Genomic DNA, 21,092 nt, shown 5'->3' with positions numbered 1-21,092 from the left:
AATTGCTTGCATTAACTGTTCTTGCTGTAGGTGGTGTGTCTGTCATTCATCTAGTTCCTAAAGATATTCCAGAAGTGGCACCATGAAGATCCTCGCTAGCTGATTTCTTGTCACAGTGTTTGAAATCAGGCTCTCTGCCCGGTTACTTGGCGCAACTGGCCACCGCTGCCTGGATGCACAAAATTTGTAGTTTGCACGAACAGTAAAAAGCTTAAGCAATCCACTGAGTAACTGAGAATCCACTGAGTAACTGAGAGCAACCAGTGAGAAAACATTATTCTTTGCTTTTAGATATCTCTGTAATGAAATAAACCAGCCCTGCATACCATTTAAAAAAAATAAATTATTTTTTTTTTGCATGACAGTTTCTCTGCTTTTCTTTCCCTGTCCTTGTGTGTTTCCATGCTGCTGCTGGGCTCCTGGAGAAGAGGTTTGAATGCACAGGGCTGTCAGCTGTGCAGGGTTAGCACACGGCTACCGGAGAATGCAAAGTATGTGCCTTTACACACAGGGTTTAACAAGCATGATGGCACTGTCCTGCCTGAATGGGAAACATTTCTGAACAGACTGAATGTCCTACAGCCCCTTTGTTTCAGGAGATAGATAGTACTGTGTCTGCACTGCAGTCAAAGGGTGGCAGACACATGTGAGCTTTGGGAGGCACCCCAGCCTTGGCCCAGTGTTCGTGTGCCCTTCGTCTGCAAGAGGATGCCTCTGGTCTGGCTGGTGGGTTTGTGCCACTGTGAGTCACACTTCAACCCACACAAGTGGCCCTGGCTAGCAAAAGAATGTGATTGTCCTGTGATCCCTTCCGAAGCCCAAGACTAACAGTGATTGCAAATGGGCTACAAAAAAAAAAAAAAAACACAAAAAACCACAAAACCCACACCAACAAAAAAAATAAACCCCCCAAAACAACAAAACCAAAACCCCCAAAAACCCCCCAAAATTAAAAACATCTCTTAAAGGTATAACCTTTGGGTTGCTCTCCGGTTAACTATTTAATGCCTAAACTTCCAACTTCTTCTGCACAACTTGCGAGGAAGGAAACATGTCCTGAGAGGTAAAGAGGCTTTGTCCAGAAACAGCAGGCTACAGGGGCAGGAGGACAAACCAGACCAAATTCCACCAGACATGGCCAAGCTCGGTGGCAGGGTGAGAGGCACCACACTGCTTGGGGCTTGCGGTGGTTCCTGAGGCAGCCGCAGCCTCCCTGCAAAGGTTCTGGCATGTATTTGTATCTGCATACAGGATATTTACACAGGAGTATGCATCTTGCATGTATCATCTTCCTTCTACTCCACGTTAAACCACCCCCCCCCTTAATTGTTGGTATCTTGGATCCTGGCTTGTTTTCACCTTACTACATGTGACTGACAGAGCTAAATGGGCAGCAAGTGCAGGATTCAGCAAGGTTATGCTGCTCCAAGCAGCATTTGATAAGGCTGGAAGGTTTACCTCTTTTATTTATTTTTTTCCCCCCAGCAGTGGGAATAAATGCAATAAATAAACAGCCTCATTGTAACGGGGACCGGTGGGCAACACTGCTGCAGTTGTGACAACTTCAGTTCATTACTCAGCTTCTGTCGCTTAAGCCCATTAAACCTTTCCCTCCTCCTCTGTGCCTTAAAGGTTTCTGGCCTTACTGCACATCCGTGACAGCCGATCCTTGGCCTTTCCTCTCTGGTTCTGTTCTCCTGCAGGTCATCCTTCCCCAAAGCCAAGCGACGGCTCGGTGCTGGCAGGGTGCCTGCGTGCCCCCAGGCTTTCTGGGTGAGCCCTTTTGTTTCCTAAGTGCTGGGTCTAAACTCCTGGTTTACCTGGCCTCTCCCGAGAGCAGGAAAGACTGTGCTTGGAAATGGTCCCTGGCAGATGATTGCACTGTAGCGGGGATAAATGCAGCGGGAAGCACTTTGCCCAGGGGCTGTTTCCTATAGAAATGTGCTATTGACTTCAAGCAAAGGCTGCAGCTGTCAGGGCTGCTTCTGCAAAACCTGCGGCACGAGAGCAGCCGCTCGTCGCTCTGCGGTGCAGTGAGCTGAGGATAACTGGTTTGACTATGGTTGACTCCAGAGCACATTGTTCTTCTAAAAAATACATAAAATAGGCCAAAAGATGCCATTTTTGTTTAAAGCTAAGAATGTTGTTTCAGTTTCTGATGTAAATTATTAAGACAGAGGCTTGTTTGTGTTGTTTCTTCTGGGTACCCAAGGGTCTGCAATTGCTGTAGGCTTAAACAAGTTGGAAACAGAGAGAGAAGCTCATGGTGCCTGCGGGACAAGGAGTTGTTGTTTTGTTATGAGAACAGTAATATGGAAATTATATAGATTTCATGCATTGACTTAGGTGTGAAGAGCTACAGATACTTTTAGAGAGCAGTAGCTATATTTTGTGGGCATAGCTTTCCAGGTAATGGCTGTCCCACCTGTCTCTTCCTTCCCACCTGCCCTGCCAGGCTGCAGCCCCACCGGGACACAGCCCCTCGCTGCTGCGGATGCTCTGCCCTGGCCCCCAGCCCTCCTGCCCTCCCATCCCCTGGGCACAGTTCTGCCTTCTCCCCAGTAAAGGCAATGCTGCTCCTCTGCAGCAACTAATCCTGCTGCAGCTTTCATTTTGCCTCCTCGAGTCCCTGGCTGGAGCCATGACAGCCCTCCTCCGGCACTAAATCAATACCATCTCCTAGGCTGGTTTTCTTGCCTTTTCTACTGGCTCACCCCTTTGGTGTTGCTTCCTTCTTATCCACCCAACCCAGCTCTTCCAGCCTCAGCCCTCACACTGCATTATTGCCCAGCCCAGCTGCTCCAATCTGTTTTTCACCACATAACCTTTCCTTCAGCCTCAAACACTCCTTCTGCCCTTCGGTTCCTGGCTCCTCCTCTCTGCTGCATGCTCTGGGCTTTTTATTTTCTCTCACGCGCGCACTTGTGATATACGCAGTCATTCATCATCATCTTATTTGAGGCAGCTCTACGGAACGTGCAGGTACTTAAACTTTGCTCCTCATCCCCTACCACCGCTGTTGACTTCACTCACTCAGTTCTTGGGAGTGTGAAGGCATTTAGCATATTTTTTTTTTTTTTCTCCTCTCTCACATTCATTCTGATGAAATGTAAGTGCCTGTGATTTCACCTGCAGTAAAACTCACAGAGTTATATGCATGAGCTTGGGTGAATCAGAAGTAAAATTAAATCTTGCTAGCAACTCAACTGCTGTGCCTCAACTTTTTAACCAACCAATACTGTCTGAAGCCCTTATTTAGCTGCGTGGAAGCACCTTTTACTGACAAGAGCAGAATATCCCAAATACAGAGTGTAAACAAAGACAACATCACACACCATCAGTTTGCACCTTTATTTTTATAAAATGAAATAGTCAAAGTACTTTCTTTTTCAAATATCGACACATAATATATTAACTTTTAATATTTACAGCGTGTTGCTGGGATGTTCTTGTAGAAAATGCATGCTTCTGGTCTGAAACCCAGAGCAAAATGCATCAGACCATTTAACTGCAGCCATATAACATAAACCTGTACAGTATCCAGTCACTATTCAGCACAGGAGTTAGAGCAGGAATAAAAAAATCGGGATCTATTGTTTCCTAGCAACGAGGCTGAGGCCATTATAACACAATTTCAGGTAAGATCAGAACCTCTAACTGGTGTTAGACAGAAACTGAAGATCTTGGCATACATTGTAAACATTTTTACTGTTGATGAGAAAGCTAAAAAGGAATGTTACTTTGACATATATCGTATGCTATGCTTCTCTTCCTCGTTTATTGACACTTCTGCCTGAAGAGTATGAAGATTTTAATGTTTTATCATGGTTCATACAAGTAAAATACTGTCAAGGACACAATCTGATATACTAACATTTAGTAAAAGGCTAAAGTCCACCACGAGATCTAAGGAAAAACTGGAAATTGTCAAACACATTTCCTTAGACAAATAATGGCAGGTGACAAATGCCCGGACAAACCCACAGCGAGTCCAACTCCACTGTTCCCAGTTTCCGCTGAGAAGCGATTCCTCTGACAGTCAGGGCGCTTCCCACCTGGTAAGGTTTTGTATCAAGGATGGGTTTAACTAACAGTCAGCGTCTGACAGGGAAAAAAACCCTTACGGCAGCCTGATCTGAGCGTCACCGCGTCAGATCAGCTGCGCTACGGCCAATGCCCCCGAGCAAGCTAGCATCCTGTCGGGGGTCTGTCGGGCTCTTTTTGCTCAGGCTAAAATAGGAGCTCCTCTGCTTCCACCTTCGGAACCGAACCTTGGCTTCCAGCAGCACCCATCGCCATTGCTCACCTTGGGAAAGCTGCCGCTCCGTACGCCTGGCCCTGGGCTGGGGCAGCAGAGCCTCAGGAGCGCTCAGGGCCAAAACGGGAGGCCAGGTCTACCTGGGTAGTGTACAACTGAGAGGAGGTTGGAGAGCTCAACCCAAACAGCTAGGACGTGTATACCAAGATGCACGTTGACCAGTTCATATATATTTATTTGGCTATGTTCTACATAGATATCTATATATATATATTTATACCTTTGAAATGTTCTAGATTTGCTAAATAAATATGAAAGCAAAGGAAACATTACTTGTACACACTATTTGTTTGGCTGTCATAAAAAATATAGCATGTATTTCTCATGGTAGGTATTTGCTACAAGATAGTGTGCAATTGTGATTTTTATTTTATTTTATTTTAATTTTATTTTATTTTATGCCACTTTCAGAACGTTGGTTGCAGTGCAGAACACTAGCATCAAATTATCTGATCTAAATAACAGTATAAATTTCCATGCCATTATTTTTCTTTTTTGCTTTTTCTCATTTGGGTCTCTAGGCTTTAGTGCAAAATTAAAAACAAACAAACAAACCAACCAACCAAACCCGAAAAACTACGACAAACAACACTGAGAAATTGGTCTAACTACTAGGGAAAAAGAAAATGGAGACTGAAATACTCCCTGCCTCCAACTGAGGTTGTTCATGAAGAAGATGGTCCACAGCTATTTGTTTGCTATAGTTCTCACGAATCACTGCCGGCTGGCCCATGTGCTCATTCAGTAATAACTCATTTCTTCAGCACTGTCAGCTCAACATGACATTTTTATTTAGTTTCCTAAATTTCTGAAACTGTTACGATGAAGGCTTTTTTTTTTTTTTTTTTTTTGCTTTTGTAACCGGGCCGTGTAATGTCATGTGATTTTTTATACATCTATATTCTTATAAGAAACACTGTTCAAAACTGTGCCTTAGACTGCACCCAGGAACTGGGAAAATGCCAAACCTACGTTCAGTGACAAACTTGTAACACATTTCACTCTTTGACCTTTTGGCATAATATGAGAACAACAGTAATCAAGGCAGTATTAAAAACCACAGCTGTAGGTAATACAAAGTGCATTTCCTGCATATAATACAAATATAACTTTAAGAAACTAAAGGCACAAGCTAACTAAATATGTATTACATACTAGAAATGCACAGTTCAAGGTAATTCTAATAGCTTCAAATATTTGTTTATAATGGATATTTAAAGCAGTTCGAAAAATGATACCTCATTAGTGAATTGCAAAAAAGTATAATTGCTTAAAATATAAGTAAAATAGACTCTAATATTGACATCTTGGATCAGTGATAAAATACATCATCACGTTTATGAATGCACTCTCTATATACAATTCATAAATTATTCTTCCGTTGATTAAAAGCGTATTAGAGGCTCAAGGAGTTGAAGGTCCATTTTTAGGCTGGTGTGGAGGTATTCAAAATTCTCCATGATTGTATGGAAAATTACAGAAATCAGAGCTGTCAAACCTGGATGTTGTCAGCTCCCAATTCTGTACGTTAGTTAATGATGAGCCCGATCAAAATGTGTACGTGCAGGTTTTGGTCCACAATTCCCCCTGGCTGGGGAGTAGAGGGTGGTTTCAGGAGCCAGGCTCTCGCTCAGCCTGATCCTGCACCCCCACAGCTGCGCTGGCTCCCGGGGGAGCGGAAGGAGTCTGGAAAAAGACATTAATGGTGTGAGGCTGAGACCCGAGCCCAAACCCCCGAGGGGGTTCAGCTCTCAGGTGCCAGTTCAGGCTCATCTCTAACTTGGGTACAGTCTGCTCCACTTGCCTAAAAACAAGGGGAATAAAGAAAACTGGAAAGAAAGACAAAGAAAGCACTTTGTTGGCTTCAGTAAATATGAGCAGAAATTGTTTCAATATATTTACTATGTCTGTTTTGAAAGAAATGTGCAATAACATCACTGGTACGGATACACAGGCTCTATAACAAGACTTCTAGCTCCCTCCGAAAGTCAGTAATCTGCTTACCCTTCCCCCCTCCCCGTGTGCCCTCCCTCCCCTCCCAATAACCAGGTCGTTTAAAAATGACAAGCTGAAAGAAGGATCACCTACTCTGCTATGAAATAACTGTGCCAGCAGTGCATGATACCTTGGGAAATAAAAATTTCTGCCCATGCAATATAATGCTTTTCTATGTGCTCTAGATATTGAGCTGAAAAGTGAAGAGTCATCCCCAAAATGTTCTACGTTAATTGACATATCTACTATCCACACTTAGGTTCATCAACTCCCAACCCACCAATCTTCTTCAGACTCGAAAACATGAGTAATACAACAGGATTATTAATTTGAAGTGAAAAGAACGCGATGCCTAAACCCAACAACACTACAATTCCCAAATGATCTGTGAAAAGAAGACAAGTCCTGGCCCAATGACTACAGGCAGGACTGATCCTGCACGGCTTCTTGTTACTGCACCGTGTGGGCCCTCCTGGGCGACGAGGGTTGTCCCAAAGCATCGAGTTAAAGCCCAGTCTGGAACACACTGATGATAGCGGAGAGACTCCAGTTGACTACCGCGCTCGCAAAGCCCTTCTCTGGCCACCCCTGATGCCTGGTGGAAGCCCAGCAGTGTGGTGCCACCCTGCAACCCTCCTCCAGGAAGATCAGCAGCTCTACGTACGCTGCTGGACCCAGCATAACCCAGTGCCAAGGGAAACCTTGGGAGAGAAACCTCCACATGCAAAAGCAGACACAACGTGGTCACTGAGTGGCTGAGAGGCGGCTACGGCCGAGCAAAGCTGAAGGCTGGACGGGACAGCCTTTTCTGTACTGTATCCAACACAAGTTGGGCTTCCCAGGTTAGAAAATCCCTTAGATCATAGCTGTGAGGAATGACATGTGCGGGGTTGGTGAGCAACTACCAAGTTTCCATACGCAGTCTGGTTTCTGTGTGCAATCTCTTGAACTTATGGGAGATCTCACTGGGATCAAAACTACCCAGTAACTACGGGTTGCAGAATCAGGCTCTGTAACCCTTTAAACAATTGGTGAATTATGAAATCAACAACAACAAAAAAGTCGTGTTTCTTTAGAAGAAGGCAGAGCAGGCTGCGCTTTCCCCTACCCCGCAGGGATGTGCGGTGTCACCCCAGGCACCTCGCGCGCAGGTCGTGCTGCTCAGCTGTCAGGACTCTGCTTCTGAAATTTTTGAATACTGCCACACAAGAACTAAAAATCATCACTGTCATCTCTCAAAGAGTTAAACGAACAATATTAAAATACCATCTTCTGTCACATTTAAAGGCAGTTGGATATGTTTTTTCCTCTATATTTATATATACAGAGTTCTGATCTAGAAAAACCAATACAATAAACCTTTTTATGTTTAAAAACAGGCAGTCTTTGGTGACGCAAAGGCAGAGATTTTCTTTGTTACCTTCTGCCTATTTCACTCTGTCTCATAAAGTGAATATTATTGGCACTGTCAGAAAGTTCAAGATACTGCTCCACAGATAAAACAAAATATCCATCGTAGCCTTGTACCCGCCCAGTGCTCAGAAGCTGCTGTTTCTCTCCATCTGTCCATGCCCTAATACCTTCTTCCCCTTCCTGCAGCCGTCTCTGCTCCTTAGTCCAGGCCTGAGCTACCGCTCTCTGCCTGGCTACCTCCAAGACATGGTTCTTTTCTTCTTCCACCGTTGTTCCATACCGAACGTTAAAGCACAGCGCGCCGTGCTGGAGCTGGATGTCAGCAAAGCGTCTAGTCCTCCCGTTGATCACGGAAGTCATCTGTGACACCGTGACATTGACACCGTTCTCCAAGATGCGGCGTCCTCCGGTGTTGCCAATAAGGGCCAAATCTTCTTCCAAAGACCCCAGCTTGATGAAGTAATGCGTGTCTCGGCCCTCTATGGTGAAATGCAGGTTCTCCAGGTAGTGAGCATTGTTGAGGATGGCAGCAATGCGCCGGCTGTCCTCATTAGCCACACCTATAATGTCAGCTGTCACTATACCATCCTTTATCGCAAATTTGATGCCTTTTCCGAACACTGAAGGAACAGCTGCAAATCGCGGTTGCTTCACTCCCTCATAGCACTTGCCATCGCTATACCTGGGTGTCATGGGAAGTTGATCCAAGGAGATAAAGTTTCGGAGTTGCTTTTGTAGCTCACACTGAATACCGAGGATAGTCTGGAAAAGAAAACACCAGCAGTTTGCAGGTGAGGCATCTTGCAGTTCATTTAGTGTCTCAGAGACCCTACTAATCTCTTAATTGCTTAGAATGGATCTTCAACTTGTTTGGAAAATATTGTGCATCTACAGAGCCTGGGTATATGCACAGGCTTTCTAATTGCCTAAGGTATTGCTTTCTGTCTCTTGGATCTTTCATTTCTAGAAAACAAATGGGAAACGTGTTTATCAGAAATGCTATTGTCATATTTCTTGTTCCTTTTTTTTTTCTTCCTCACCCCTTGATTTGTTACTCTAATGATTGATCTTTATTAGGTGGGGAAATCTGAACTCCCCATAGGCGTGGGGAAATCTGAACTCAAAGCCGTGCTCTTTCACATGATGCTATGCTTAAGTCTCTGTGCGTCTAATTAAGTCTTCTGTAAAACAGGAGAACCAGTTTTTATAGCCCATTCTTTAAGGAAAGCAGGCTGTGAGGGTCTCAAGACACTAGAACAATAGGAACCAGGCGAGTACATCAGATCTGTAGATCTTGCTCCCCATTGAGGCTAAAAAAAATATCACTCCAACCATCTGTTTATCTTCTAACACTATACCTATCACTAGACTTTTTCTGTGCCTTTGTAACAGCTTCTTTAATATCTCAGTGACAACTTTACATGGACATGCTCCGACATCTGGAACGAGCTCTGACCCTCCAGCCATCTGCACTTTGTGCAGTCGTTTGTGCATGGGAAAAGTAGCGTGTTAAATGCTGTGAACGTGAACTCACAACACTTTAGACTTCCTTTTCATAACTGCATTATAGGAAAGGCACCTTTTCTCTCTCATCTTTGCAAAATTGTATTTCCTTGTTAACAGACACTCATACGGTCAAATGCAAGACAGGAACGCCTGCTCAGAATATCGGTATTCAGTCCTGTTGCAGTTACATTGATTGCTAGACCCTGAGAGCTGCTCCAGGGTCTTTCGTATCTCTTGTGGCATCTTTGCTAACAAAGACAAAAATCTTTTATTTCAATTTTTTAGTTCCACAAAAGTTTTTGTTCCTTTTGCAATTTTCACAGAAACACTTTTACCCTTTTGCCTATCCTGCCCCTATCTCCTATTTGGATAGTTTCTCTGCAAACGGCTGCAAAGCTCCTTAAAACTCTCCTCCACTCTAACGCCACTGCATAATTGAACATTAAAGTTTCTAGCACAGTTAGACTATCCACCTTGCCTATTATGTTGAAAGATAGTCACATTGTTTCCCTGGCCTCCAATATTTTCTAATAAAATTCCTTAATTTAGTATTAGAAGCACCTGAACAGAATTTTTGCTAACCTTTCCAGGATCCCACTCTTGGGTTTTTGTTTGAAGCTGTAGAAGTTCATATGTTGTGTCCAAAGCTTCTATCTCCGGTTTTGGGAATCCAGGGAGAACGTTGTGTAATTGGAAACCAAATAGCTCTAGCCAACTTCCAATGTCTACAAAACAAGAAAAGGATACTGGCAATAAAGCACATAAATCCTAGAAAAAGTGAGGGTAGTCTGCAGAAATCCCAGCTATGCTGAAATAATGATTTCACATCAATTTATGTTTTCAGTACTGGTTACAGTATTTATTGTAGCAAACAAATTATTTGATTACAAAGCATAGCTACACTCAAATCAATAATGTATCTTCTATCTGCTTATACTGGAAAAAATTCAAATTAAGCCGCCTCCATTCTTCTCCTAATTTTAGTGCTTAGAAAAGCAGCAGAAACAACTATTAATTATTTTCTTGGTTACCATGAATGCTACAGAAAACAGATCAAGCTCAGTAAGATGATATCTATTAAGGAAAATACTTTAATATGGGTAAGATTAGAGCCAAATAGTAAATTGGGATGTACGCAAAAGATGTCTGGAGTCTTGAATCCACACCAGAATTTGATAAGAAATTGTATTTTCATGAGAAACATGTTACTTTTACCTGTTGTGTACTTAGCAACATCTTGGATTCTGCCAACTGGGTAATTATTTTCAAATGAGTAGAGATTAAACGGTTGTGGGACAGCATTCAGGTGTTTCCAAATATGATGATTTGGTGTCGTCCACCGACCAGCAATGACATCATAATCTCGCTGGCCCAGATGAACTAATTTGGTAAGAGAATCATAGAGCCCTCCATGAAAACCAATGATAACCTGGAAATCTGGGTTAGTGTCCTGGTAGATCTCTCCATATGGGGTATACAAAATTTCTTTTATGACTTGGCCCCGACTGCTAAATACAGCTAGAGGTGTTCCAGTGTTATCACAAGCAACATAATATTCTTCTCCACTGCTTAATTCCATTGCAATGAGATGGCCTTGAAGATCATAATATAGGGATGTTATTTCTGAGCTACTATGATTGTACAAGTGAGTGACTCTTATTGGGTTGGAGAGATCAGCATAGAAGAACTGTAAGTGTTGTCCTAGGCTTGATTTGCTTGCAACTCGTCTTCCAAGACCATCGTAACAGTATTGCACAGTCCAGCCAGACACTTTGTTGTACGCTTTGTTCAGCAGACCATTAGAGTTGTACTCAAAGATCTCGTTGCCTCTTTGCCTGAGAAAACCATCTTCGTCCATTTTGTATTGAATTTCCCCAAGTCTGGTAATGCGATCTCTCAGATCGTATCTCAGAGGAGTAAGGCGTGCACTGTTTCCATGGCTCAGCAAATTGATGTTGCCATTAAGGTCATAGCTGTAGCGCCACTGGGTTTTATCATTCACAGACACAGTCTGAAGTTGACCATCAGCATCATATTCATAAAAATATCTGGTTATATTGGCATCTACACCTACGCGTATATCGCAGATCACCATACGGCCCATATTATCATACTGGATGGTCATCCAGTAAGCGATAGACTTCAGAATTTCATATTGTACTTCAATCACCTGACCATTGGCACTGAAAATCTTGGTATGTTTCATCATGGTGGTGGTTATAACTTGGTTCAAATCATAATTAATTACACTGAATTTCCCAAATTGTTCAGTCCTGCCAGAGACATCAACATAACGGTACAGATCTATGGGAAGAGGCGTCTCGTTTATCATGGCCTGCATGCTCGTCACACGGAAGTTGTTATAGCTGTAGTCAAATCTGGCGTTTACAAGCCCTTCTTCACTAAATCTGAAGATTTGGCGACCAATAAGCGGACCTGTCCAAAACAAAGAGTGGAAAAGCAAGAAAAATAATTAATATGCCCACAGTATATTTACACCCTACAGATCTAGCACAGAGAGACGATGAACTCAAATATACTCTTAGGCCTTATTGCTACTTGAGTGTCTCAGAAAATGCCATTAACTAAGAATATGTTAGATTATTCTCTCACAAACCTTTATAAATGCTTGCTCTACAAAATATTTGTATTTTATTAACATTTGTTTAAATGAATGCTATTTTATTCATAATTATGATTTCTATTTACTTACAAGACAATTCTAAACTAAATTTATTTTACATGGTGATTTCCTTCCTCATATAAACAGTCCTTTTGAATTTATGTTATATTATGGCATAAACAGGGAACTTGAAAATACAAACAATAAACCAAGTTGATTTAGTATTTAACAAATATCCACACAGTGGAATAAAAACAATCAAACACTATAAGAGCTATTCCCCACCAAGCAATAAAAAGAAAACTGTATTTCACATGGGACAGCTATATATGCCTATGGACACAGACATAGAGATATACACTCATATTTTTCTATTGAAACATAAAATATAAGAACTTGTAGACATAAAAAATAATGGAATTTCATGCCAGGGAAGTGCAGGATCGGGGCCAAAAACTTTAGGAAAGTAGTCACAGTTACACAAACCTGTTTGCCTGTATCTGATGGTACAGATGAACCCATCATGCATTAAATGTATCGTTTTAATAACCCCAGATGACTCCTCGTAGGTGAAGGTGACTTGAGTAGTATCATAGAGAATCTCAGAAAGTCGGGACTGCTTGGTGTATTTGTACAGGACTCTGCGTCCTGTCCCAGGATATAACGTTTGCAGAAGCCGTCCGTCTCTGGTGACGTCCTGTATGAAAGCCGCGTTGCTGTCCGGAGGGGTATAGATGTTGCGGTAGTACCCGACGGACAGCATGGTTTGCAAGGCATGGCGCACCATGCTCGGCATGGTGACCGAGAGCAGGTAGTTGGACTGGTCGTACTCAAAGATGTAGCGGCGCTGGCTGTGCAACAGGAGCATCACGGACTGCAATCAAACAGGAATGGCAGCGTCAGTGGCTGATCAAACAAATAATTATTCATCTAGTGAGTGCCTGAAGGTTAAGGAAATGCTGAAACAACCATCCACTCTTGCAGTTTGCTCTTACTGTCTGTACAATTCCAAGTGAAGGTTTCAGCTCCAGGAGACCTGGCCAGCAAGGTGGTACAAACAGGAGGAGAATAACAACATGTCTAGAGGTAAGGACCTCCAAACCGGAAGGCAGATGCGGCTCTCAGTAGCATTTCAGCCTCATGCTGACTTGCTATGTTGCTTTGAAATATTTTGGTCATCCTCCCTGGAAACAAAATCAGAGGGAACGTCTTTCTCACACACAGACAGAGCATCTGCACCAGCAGATGTTTCTAGGGGAGATGGAAAGGGGAAATTTTCAATAGTGTGTACAAGGTGTTTAGCTTTTATTGGCGCTCTGTATATCTCTAGCACACACCTACTCCTTTTTCTGTATGTCTTCTATTAAACGCACATGGTCCAGAGGTCACACTATCTCCATGCTTACAGACAGATGAAAATAGTCTGCAGGTTCTTTGGTGTCACTACTTCTATCTCTGGTTTTTAATGTTTAGGAAGAACATAATTTCTACACAGGTACTTGATATTTCTCCTGTGTTGATTAATTGTGGCTGGTCAATGAAACCTGGTTTGTCTGTTTGGCAGATGAATGTGCAAGCATGGCAGGTAATTTTCTGTATATATTTAAAGTCTGGGTTTTATAAACCTTTTCACCAGTCATGTGCAAATCACAGTGTCACAGAGCACAAGCCCTCTGGTGAACAGTCCCTGTTGAAACATGCATAATGAAAACACAGAGTGAAAATGTATGGGAGAAATCTGTAGCCTTCCCCCTGCTCCACTAAGTGGCCTGGCTGGACCAGAGCGTCACACGTCCTCGCCACACCGCCTGAGCTGAGACGGAGTGCTGAGGCTGCACAGTTCTTTGCTCACGGCCCAAACCTACCAGGCACATAAGCAAATTTGTTAGGCTTCTGCACGATTGAGACATCATGCAAAACAAAGTCTTATGAGGAACAGTATGACTCCTTTTTCAAAGAGCATTGAGGAAAGAAATCAGAAAAAAAAAAAAAGGCTTTTTTTTTTCCTTTAAGCCAAAAATCTTCTCTGGAAAGAAAATATAGAGAGCTCAGCCCTGCAATGTGTTAAGTAACATTGGCCCTGAGCCACTTCGCTCTGACAAATAACCCAAGTGCTTATTCAAAGGACCAAAGATAGACTAAGCCTTGGCCATCCTCTCTGCACCCCCAGCCCCCTGCCCTCCCAAGATGTATTTCTTCCTGCCCTTGGTGAAAGACATCTGTCACCTGTGCACCAGCCAGAGAGCACCAACATATGCTGCTCGCAAGTGATCCTCTGCCAACTGGTGACAACAGACCTTTACACCGAGCTTTTTCCCATCGCTTTATTGCTGGTCTGCCAAGCGTTTCTAACACGCACAGTGTTTATTTTGTTTTCACCTTCAGTCAAGAGTCCCCAGTCTGCAGTAAACCACTGGCTGAACTCTTTCCTAGCACTGATGTGACACCTCTCTCTATATACTGCTCCCGGGCCTGTTTTTAAGCTGTCTGCCATTGACAGAGTATGAATAACAAGATCAGAAACATCTCTAATACAACTTTAGTGCCCCTGTGTGCCATTTTTAAAGCACTTTGTGGCTTTTCCACTTTTGTCCAGGACAGTAAAAGGATAGACAGTGCAAGGGTTGGAGACTCAGTATCCTGTCTAGCCTATTAGAGGATACCATAAAGAGAAAAAAAAATTAATTCCCAATTCATCCCAATAATATTACAATAGATTTTTCAACTCTTTGCACAAATTGGCCTCTAATTGTTTTAAAGGATTTCAGAGGGTAGCTCATAAAACATCCAAAAAGCTGTCATTTTATAAAAGCAACCAGAGCCTGGTCAACCACGTAATGATTGATGTCGCGTGGTGTATAGAGAGAAAGAGCCAGGGGCAATTACTCCGAGCTTTACTGGGAAGAGCCAGAGATGCAGAGCATCACCACTAGATGTCATTTCTGTCCAACATACGCGCGCAGCCGCTCATCTGTTTTGTCTGGTGCTAAACAGCAGGATTTTGGAAGCAAGCTTGGAGCATTCAGAAGATTTTGTTAACACCATTAACTAATTGAGGAAAGTGACCAAAACAAGAGGAACTGAATCTCATCAGTAAAAATTATTTACAGTGCTACTATCATAGTGCTTTTTAAAACCTTACCTTACCTGTTTGGGCTACTTTTAGAAGGGGTAGAGATTTTTGAAGATGTGCAATTAAGTCACCAAGTGCTAAAAAATTAAGAATTAAATAACTATGAATTGGAAGCGAACTATAGGATTGATTTTTTGATGAAAGGAATCATCGGGTCTTATGAAGTTTCAGACAACCTTTAGCAATCATTGCACAATTAGCACAACGAGTTATTGACTTTGCTGGAGCCACGAAATTATACTTCAATGTCTAATTTTGGCACAAGAAACAAATAGTGATGAAAGTACATTAAATAGCTGGGAGATTATGTCCATGGTGTGTATGACTCAATAATTTTAACGACAAGTTACAGCATAACCCAAACCTGTTGCTACCTGAACCAGTAAGCTTTTGCCATTTGCTTCTACAAGATCCGGATTTTGCCACTTGTGTAGAATTGCAGAATAACAATTTTAAGTCGTATGATGTTATTTATAAGCTCATCATAAACTAAGAACAGACAAAGTGGTTTGGAAAGATAAGCAGCATCCTTCCAAAATTACAGTCCATTATGCCCAAAGAAAAAAATAAGAGATTCCTCCAAAAGACACATTGCCCAAATATTTGAAAGCTGTACTGAATGTCTGTTTACTTGCAATTTGCAGAAGAGCACACAGACAAAAGAAGCCCTGACAAATTTATCTGAACCAAACTTCTGAAGCTTCTAGGGTTTGTCAATCTTGTTTACACGTGCGAGAGCCACACTGCATGCAGAGAAGGAAGGAATCACATTTTTATGCATTCTCCAGTCTAAATAGTTTTTTTTTTTTTAATCTGGGTTAGGTATAAGGTTTTTTGAGGATCAAGCTTAAATACATTCAAAATAAGTACGGCAACGTTTATCTTAAAGGTACACATTTGGAACTTCTTAATACATAAATAACTTCAAAGTGATTTGATTTCCTGCGTGTAATACCCCCTATCAGTTTTACCTCACATGCCCCCTCCCTCCCAGCCTTTCCCCATGGTTAACAGGTTCAGAGAAAATGTTCTGCAAACTCATGGTATACTGGATGGTCCAAGATGTTGCTATTTAAAAATAAAAAAAAAAGTTGAAAGGACACTGTTTGAATACAATTTCACACTAAGTTCTGAAAGCTTTGAAAATACAGATTGGCCTCTTGGTTTTGAGAGACAAGACCAAATGAGATGCTTCTACAGATGAAGGAGACGCTGTTCTTCCTTAGTCTCCCCTATTTTGTGACCATTACCTATAGACATAAATGAAAATTACAATACTCGGGCAATTTAGACACGAAGTCACTATAAAAGTCAGAGCAGTAACTCATTTCATATTAATGTTTCCCCCTCAAATGGCCCTCGTAAATACTGAAGCAATCTTTCTCCTCACAGGACCAATCCCTTTCTCACAGCGCAGCACTGAGTAGGTGCAAGCTTGTACTCACTGGCTCATAATTTTGTCTTAAAAGAACCACATTTATAGGGAGCAAAAAGTTCCCTTTCAGTGACTATTATATTTTTGACTGTTATACAGAGTAGCAACACGTTTTCCAGCAGTGAAGCCTTGTTCACTTGAACTTGGACTGAGCCAAGAAGTCATTTTTACCTATCAGTTAAACAAATCTGAGGTACTGATAACTTTATTTGGAACTGACTATAGCACATTTGAACGGGTGACATGCAAGTCTAAGCACCGTGTCTAGACACACTTTGATCTAGTTATGTAATTGTGTGTGTTTTCGGTTTAAAAAGTCTTAAATACTTTTGCAAGAGGTATCATCATAACACAGTTCACAAGATAGTACCTAAATAAAACCAAATATTTTTCCCTTACTACAACAACCCACTTTTAAAACGATTTACCTTTTCCAAATATGTGTAACTCCATATTTTACCATCTGCCCATGTCCTGGAAATTATGTTTCCACTTGGATCATACTCCATTTTCTCAGTCCAGGTTCCTCTTTGGATATAGGTGACCAATCCAGAATGTGAATAGGTGATATTGACCTCATTGTACTTGCTGATGGGCGACCATAAAATTGGGCGTCCTGTCTGGTCATACATAATCCGAAGAGTGAATTTTCGATGATCATCATAAATCTTCCCTGTTCTGGTTATATGATCGAAATCAATGGAGAGCAGATTTCTGTTGTGGGCCTGAACACAAAGAAACAGTAAGGTAAGAAAACAACGCATCTTAATTACACATAATACAAACTTTTCTGTGTCAGCTCTAATTAAAATATGCAATGGTTTAACATATGATGGAGAATTTAGGCCTTATTAAAGGCAAGAAAATAGAAGAATATTCAGATGAGAAACAGGAGGACCAAGAAACAAAATGCTGCTTGCATGAAGTGTTATCCTACTTTGCATTACAGGATGCTTCGTATTTCCATGTGCTAAACCCTCACCTCTGCTCTCACCTTTGCCTAAGTTTTTCTTCTTTCTTCTCAACTTTCATCTCTCTGTGGGTAGACTTTTTGATTCCAGCCAAAGATGTGAGATGTGTAGTTAAGCCCACAAACTAACAAAGATACACTATCTCACATGCTCGCTCTCAAGCTCCGTTAATGCTGACGGGTCAGCTCCTTCTCCGGGACAGCCCACACCAGGCTGCACACTGATGCTGCAAGGGGAAGAGCTGTGCTTGCAGCTCATGGAGACACTGCTTCACCAGTGTCCTCGCACCTCTTCTCATCACATTTGGGACCTGCAACTCTGTTAAACTCACTGCGTCCAGCAGACTGACAGAGCGACTGTGCTACAATCTGTTAACATTTATGGCCCAACAGAAAAATGCAGAGGGGCAGACCCATTCTCAATCTGAAATTAAGTCCAAAGCTAAGCCAGATTCATGAAGACAAAATATCTCTGTCCATGTTCTCATCATCTGCCTCCTTACATCATCCAGTCACTGGGCAATCACTATTAAAGTCCATAAATCAGAGAGAGAATTCAGGGAACCCTAAAACATTGTTCATTGACTTGTCTTTTCAGACCAGTGGTCAATGCGCTCATTGTATTAATCTACTGCATTTTATCTGATCACTTGAATTAACCGATCCCAATTAATAACTTCCTTACAGCAGAGATGCTGGCAGCGCAGGTGTTGGCACAGTGCTACCTCCTCACCGAGACCTGGCGGCATAGCTGGAAAGGAAATGGTTAACAATACCTGTTTAATCATTCACGCTGTGATCATATGGCAGTAGTGACTAGAAAGAACATTTTTTTTTTCCTTTTCTCTTTCTGTTTTTAGATACAAAATAATTTGAAAATCTAGAAGAAGCAGGTGTTCTTTCTTCAGCTACTATTCCTGGGGTTTTATATACACACACGTCTAACTTTAATAGTGTTCATTTACAATAGCTGTAAAATACCTATATACCCCTGCAGACCGCTGTAACCATTGAAATTTATGCTCTAATGATAGTTAAGGAGCCCAAGGAAAATGTGATGCTTAGTTCAATTCTATTTGCTTGTATACAGTCTGATGGATTAAGTTTATTATAATATATGTTATTATAATATATTTCTTTGCAAACTTATTGCAATTTCTGAAAACAAACCCTCTTGGTGGTACAATAACTGAAAAGCAATCAGGGGATACACCCTGGCTCATATTCATTTTCTGTATCTATGTACCTATTTAATATTATTATTATTGTAGAACGCAGTTAGGAGAAAGGAATACAAATTTATTGCAATCTAAATTTAGATTTAGGTTTGGGTGGATGCCACTACTTCCATCTTTTATATCTCATTTGTTTATGTTCTCATATTAGACATAAGTTAAATTTAACACTCTTCTCAAGGCAAGACAGGACGATAGACGGGGAGCAGGTCTCATTTCAACGTTGTCACTGAAAAGCGGATTTCAAATCCCACTGGCTTCTTAAAGACGACTCCTCCAACGTACACACAGTGTAGTACGGAGCCCCTGTGAGAGGCTGGAGTGCGTGTGCTCTGTTACCAGCCAGGGAAAACTGGTTTCTGAAAGCAACGTCAGGTCAGAATTTCAGCTGATGAAAATAGGGAGAAAATTCTGCTGACTTCAATAATAGTGTTAGTAGTGAATAAAAATATATATTTATTATATATTTTTAAACAGTCATTGACTCTACTTCCATTAGTTTTACAGCTAGAAATTTTGTAGTATAAATAATCACATAAATGAGCAGTTCTCTTGGTTTTCATTCTCCAACCTAAACTGCCTACAATGTGTAAATCAGATGAGATGATTGTATTATTTCCTTGCCTGTGTTTTGATTTGAGTCAACGTAAACTGATACACACTGGCAGAGGACTTGGTCCTATCATTAGAAATTACTGTAAGACTGGTAAATAAAGGGAGATCATTTGTTAAATGCAATAATAAACATTGCCGTCCAAGCCTGGGTCTGCAGGACTTCTGAATCGAAGCCAGTGAGTTACTTCCCTTTTTGTTATTAAGAAAAAAAAAAAAAAAAGAAAGCAAAAATAAGTGAGGCTGGCCAAGCATTCAATTTTCAATTTTGTAGATATTCTGTTCTAAAACCTGGACTGCATCCAACGCCAAGTTCCTCTAAGTTATGCAAAAGACGGGAGGGAACGGAGCTGCATCCTAATCAGTACATTGCTATGCATCATGCTCATCGCTTTTAACAACAGCCTTCGCTTCTTCATTTTTAGAAGTCAATTAAAATAGCAGTTCAATTGATAAAAAAGAAGTCTTGCTAGATTAAGATTGATGTTAAAATGCCTGATTGTACATAGATTTATTATTAATATAAAGTGCATACATGCCTACAGACTGTTTGATACACTTTCAGGAAGTCCCAGGGCAGGCAGTTCTGCACTGAAAGGAAACCTGTGATTAATTCCCCTTTCCCACATTGATTTAGCTACTGAGACAAAGTTAGGTGCCTGCTCTAGCATTTCAGTTAACTTACTCACTTCTGCTCTACTTCTAGAGCAGGGAATTCACACCATGCAAAAATCCCACTTTTTAAAACACAAGGTTTACAGCATTATTCCGAATGTGCTAACGGTGGCCTCCTTCCAAAACTGGAAATAACACTAATAGAGTGACACGCTTTCAAGATGGTTGCTAACTGCGATTAAGAATTTAAAATGTTAGGACCAGGCAGAGAAGGAAAAGCTTTCTTCTTCTCAACTAGGTCATCCTTTACCTCATCCCCAGTTACCTGCCTTCTAATTTATACCTCTTCGCACTCAAAGCCGTTTGTTTCAGCGATGGTATCAGGACTGCTCTCAATAACATCTTTAAACCTCATTTCTATGCTATTTTTTTTTTCTCCCCTCAGAAAACTCTTCCATTGTGCCATTTTTTTTCTTTAACAGAGGGCTCCTGCAAGTCTGTTCATTTCCATTGAGAAATGGTCCAATCCCCAGAGCTTTTCTTTACATACATTTTCAAAGTTCAGCATAGTTCTTTCTGCCCTACATTGCAAGCTCTCTAACATACTTCCTATTACGCCAGTTATGGCATATTAAGTGTTTAAAAACTTTCTTTTTAAGATATAACTCACTAGAAGTTTTCAGAAGGTCTCACCAGAACCTCGTTCAGCAGAAGGGCTTCTAACGATGCTACATTTTTTTTTTCTCAGCAGTACTCAAGATCTATCAACAGTAAGCCCTAAATCCTTTTCATTATTTGCTTCAAACACGCTATATGATGGTATTTTTACTCCTGCTGTCCTGCATATTTCCTTTAATCACCAAAAAAAGACAGCTGTCTCTGGGTAAATTCTGCCGCTCCTTTGCCTTCCTTGCCAGCGGCACTGTTCCAGCTCCCTCCACTTCCACTGACTCTGACTCCCCACTCCACCAGCATCCCATGCAAACTTCTCGGTGCTAAAGCTGAACTCCAAAACCTGTCTATTTCACCTATACCAAAGTCCTTCTTACTGGCAGTAGCAGCCTCAACAGTCCATTTGTCCCTTTCTACTGTGTCTCTTGACATGGCGTATCCTACGCACAAAATATTTCTCCTCCTTTCCACTCTCAAATCCTCATTTAATGCGCTATCCCACCCGGTTCCCTCCAGCCTTGCCCTGACAGCCCTCAAACAGATGGTCCTCGGGCTCAGTACAACC

The 21,092-nt window shown here is 41.6% G+C and overlaps 1 protein-coding gene across 1 annotated transcript in view; it reads right to left on the bottom strand.

Annotated features, from left to right (window-relative positions):
- Positions 1–7,203: 7,203 nt before the first annotated feature.
- Positions 7,204–21,092, bottom strand: part of TENM1 (teneurin transmembrane protein 1) — a 321,398-nt gene continuing 307,509 nt past the window's right edge. The window contains exons 28-32 of the mRNA XM_086756176.1: positions 16,852–17,148; positions 12,342–12,729; positions 10,448–11,668; positions 9,815–9,957; positions 7,204–8,488 (exon numbers count right to left, since the gene is read on the bottom strand). Coding sequence (XP_086612302.1) covers positions 7,730–8,488; positions 9,815–9,957; positions 10,448–11,668; positions 12,342–12,729; positions 16,852–17,148 — 2,808 coding nt within the window. The 3' untranslated portion in view covers positions 7,204–7,729. The remainder of the gene's footprint in view (positions 8,489–9,814; positions 9,958–10,447; positions 11,669–12,341; positions 12,730–16,851; positions 17,149–21,092) is intronic.

Source organism: Chlamydotis macqueenii, chromosome 11 (assembly GCF_036417535.1).
Source record: "Chlamydotis macqueenii isolate bChlMac1 chromosome 11, bChlMac1.mat, whole genome shotgun sequence".
Lineage (NCBI taxonomy): Eukaryota > Metazoa > Chordata > Aves > Otidiformes > Otididae > Chlamydotis > Chlamydotis macqueenii.
This window is presented reverse-complemented; position numbering and strand designations above follow the sequence as displayed.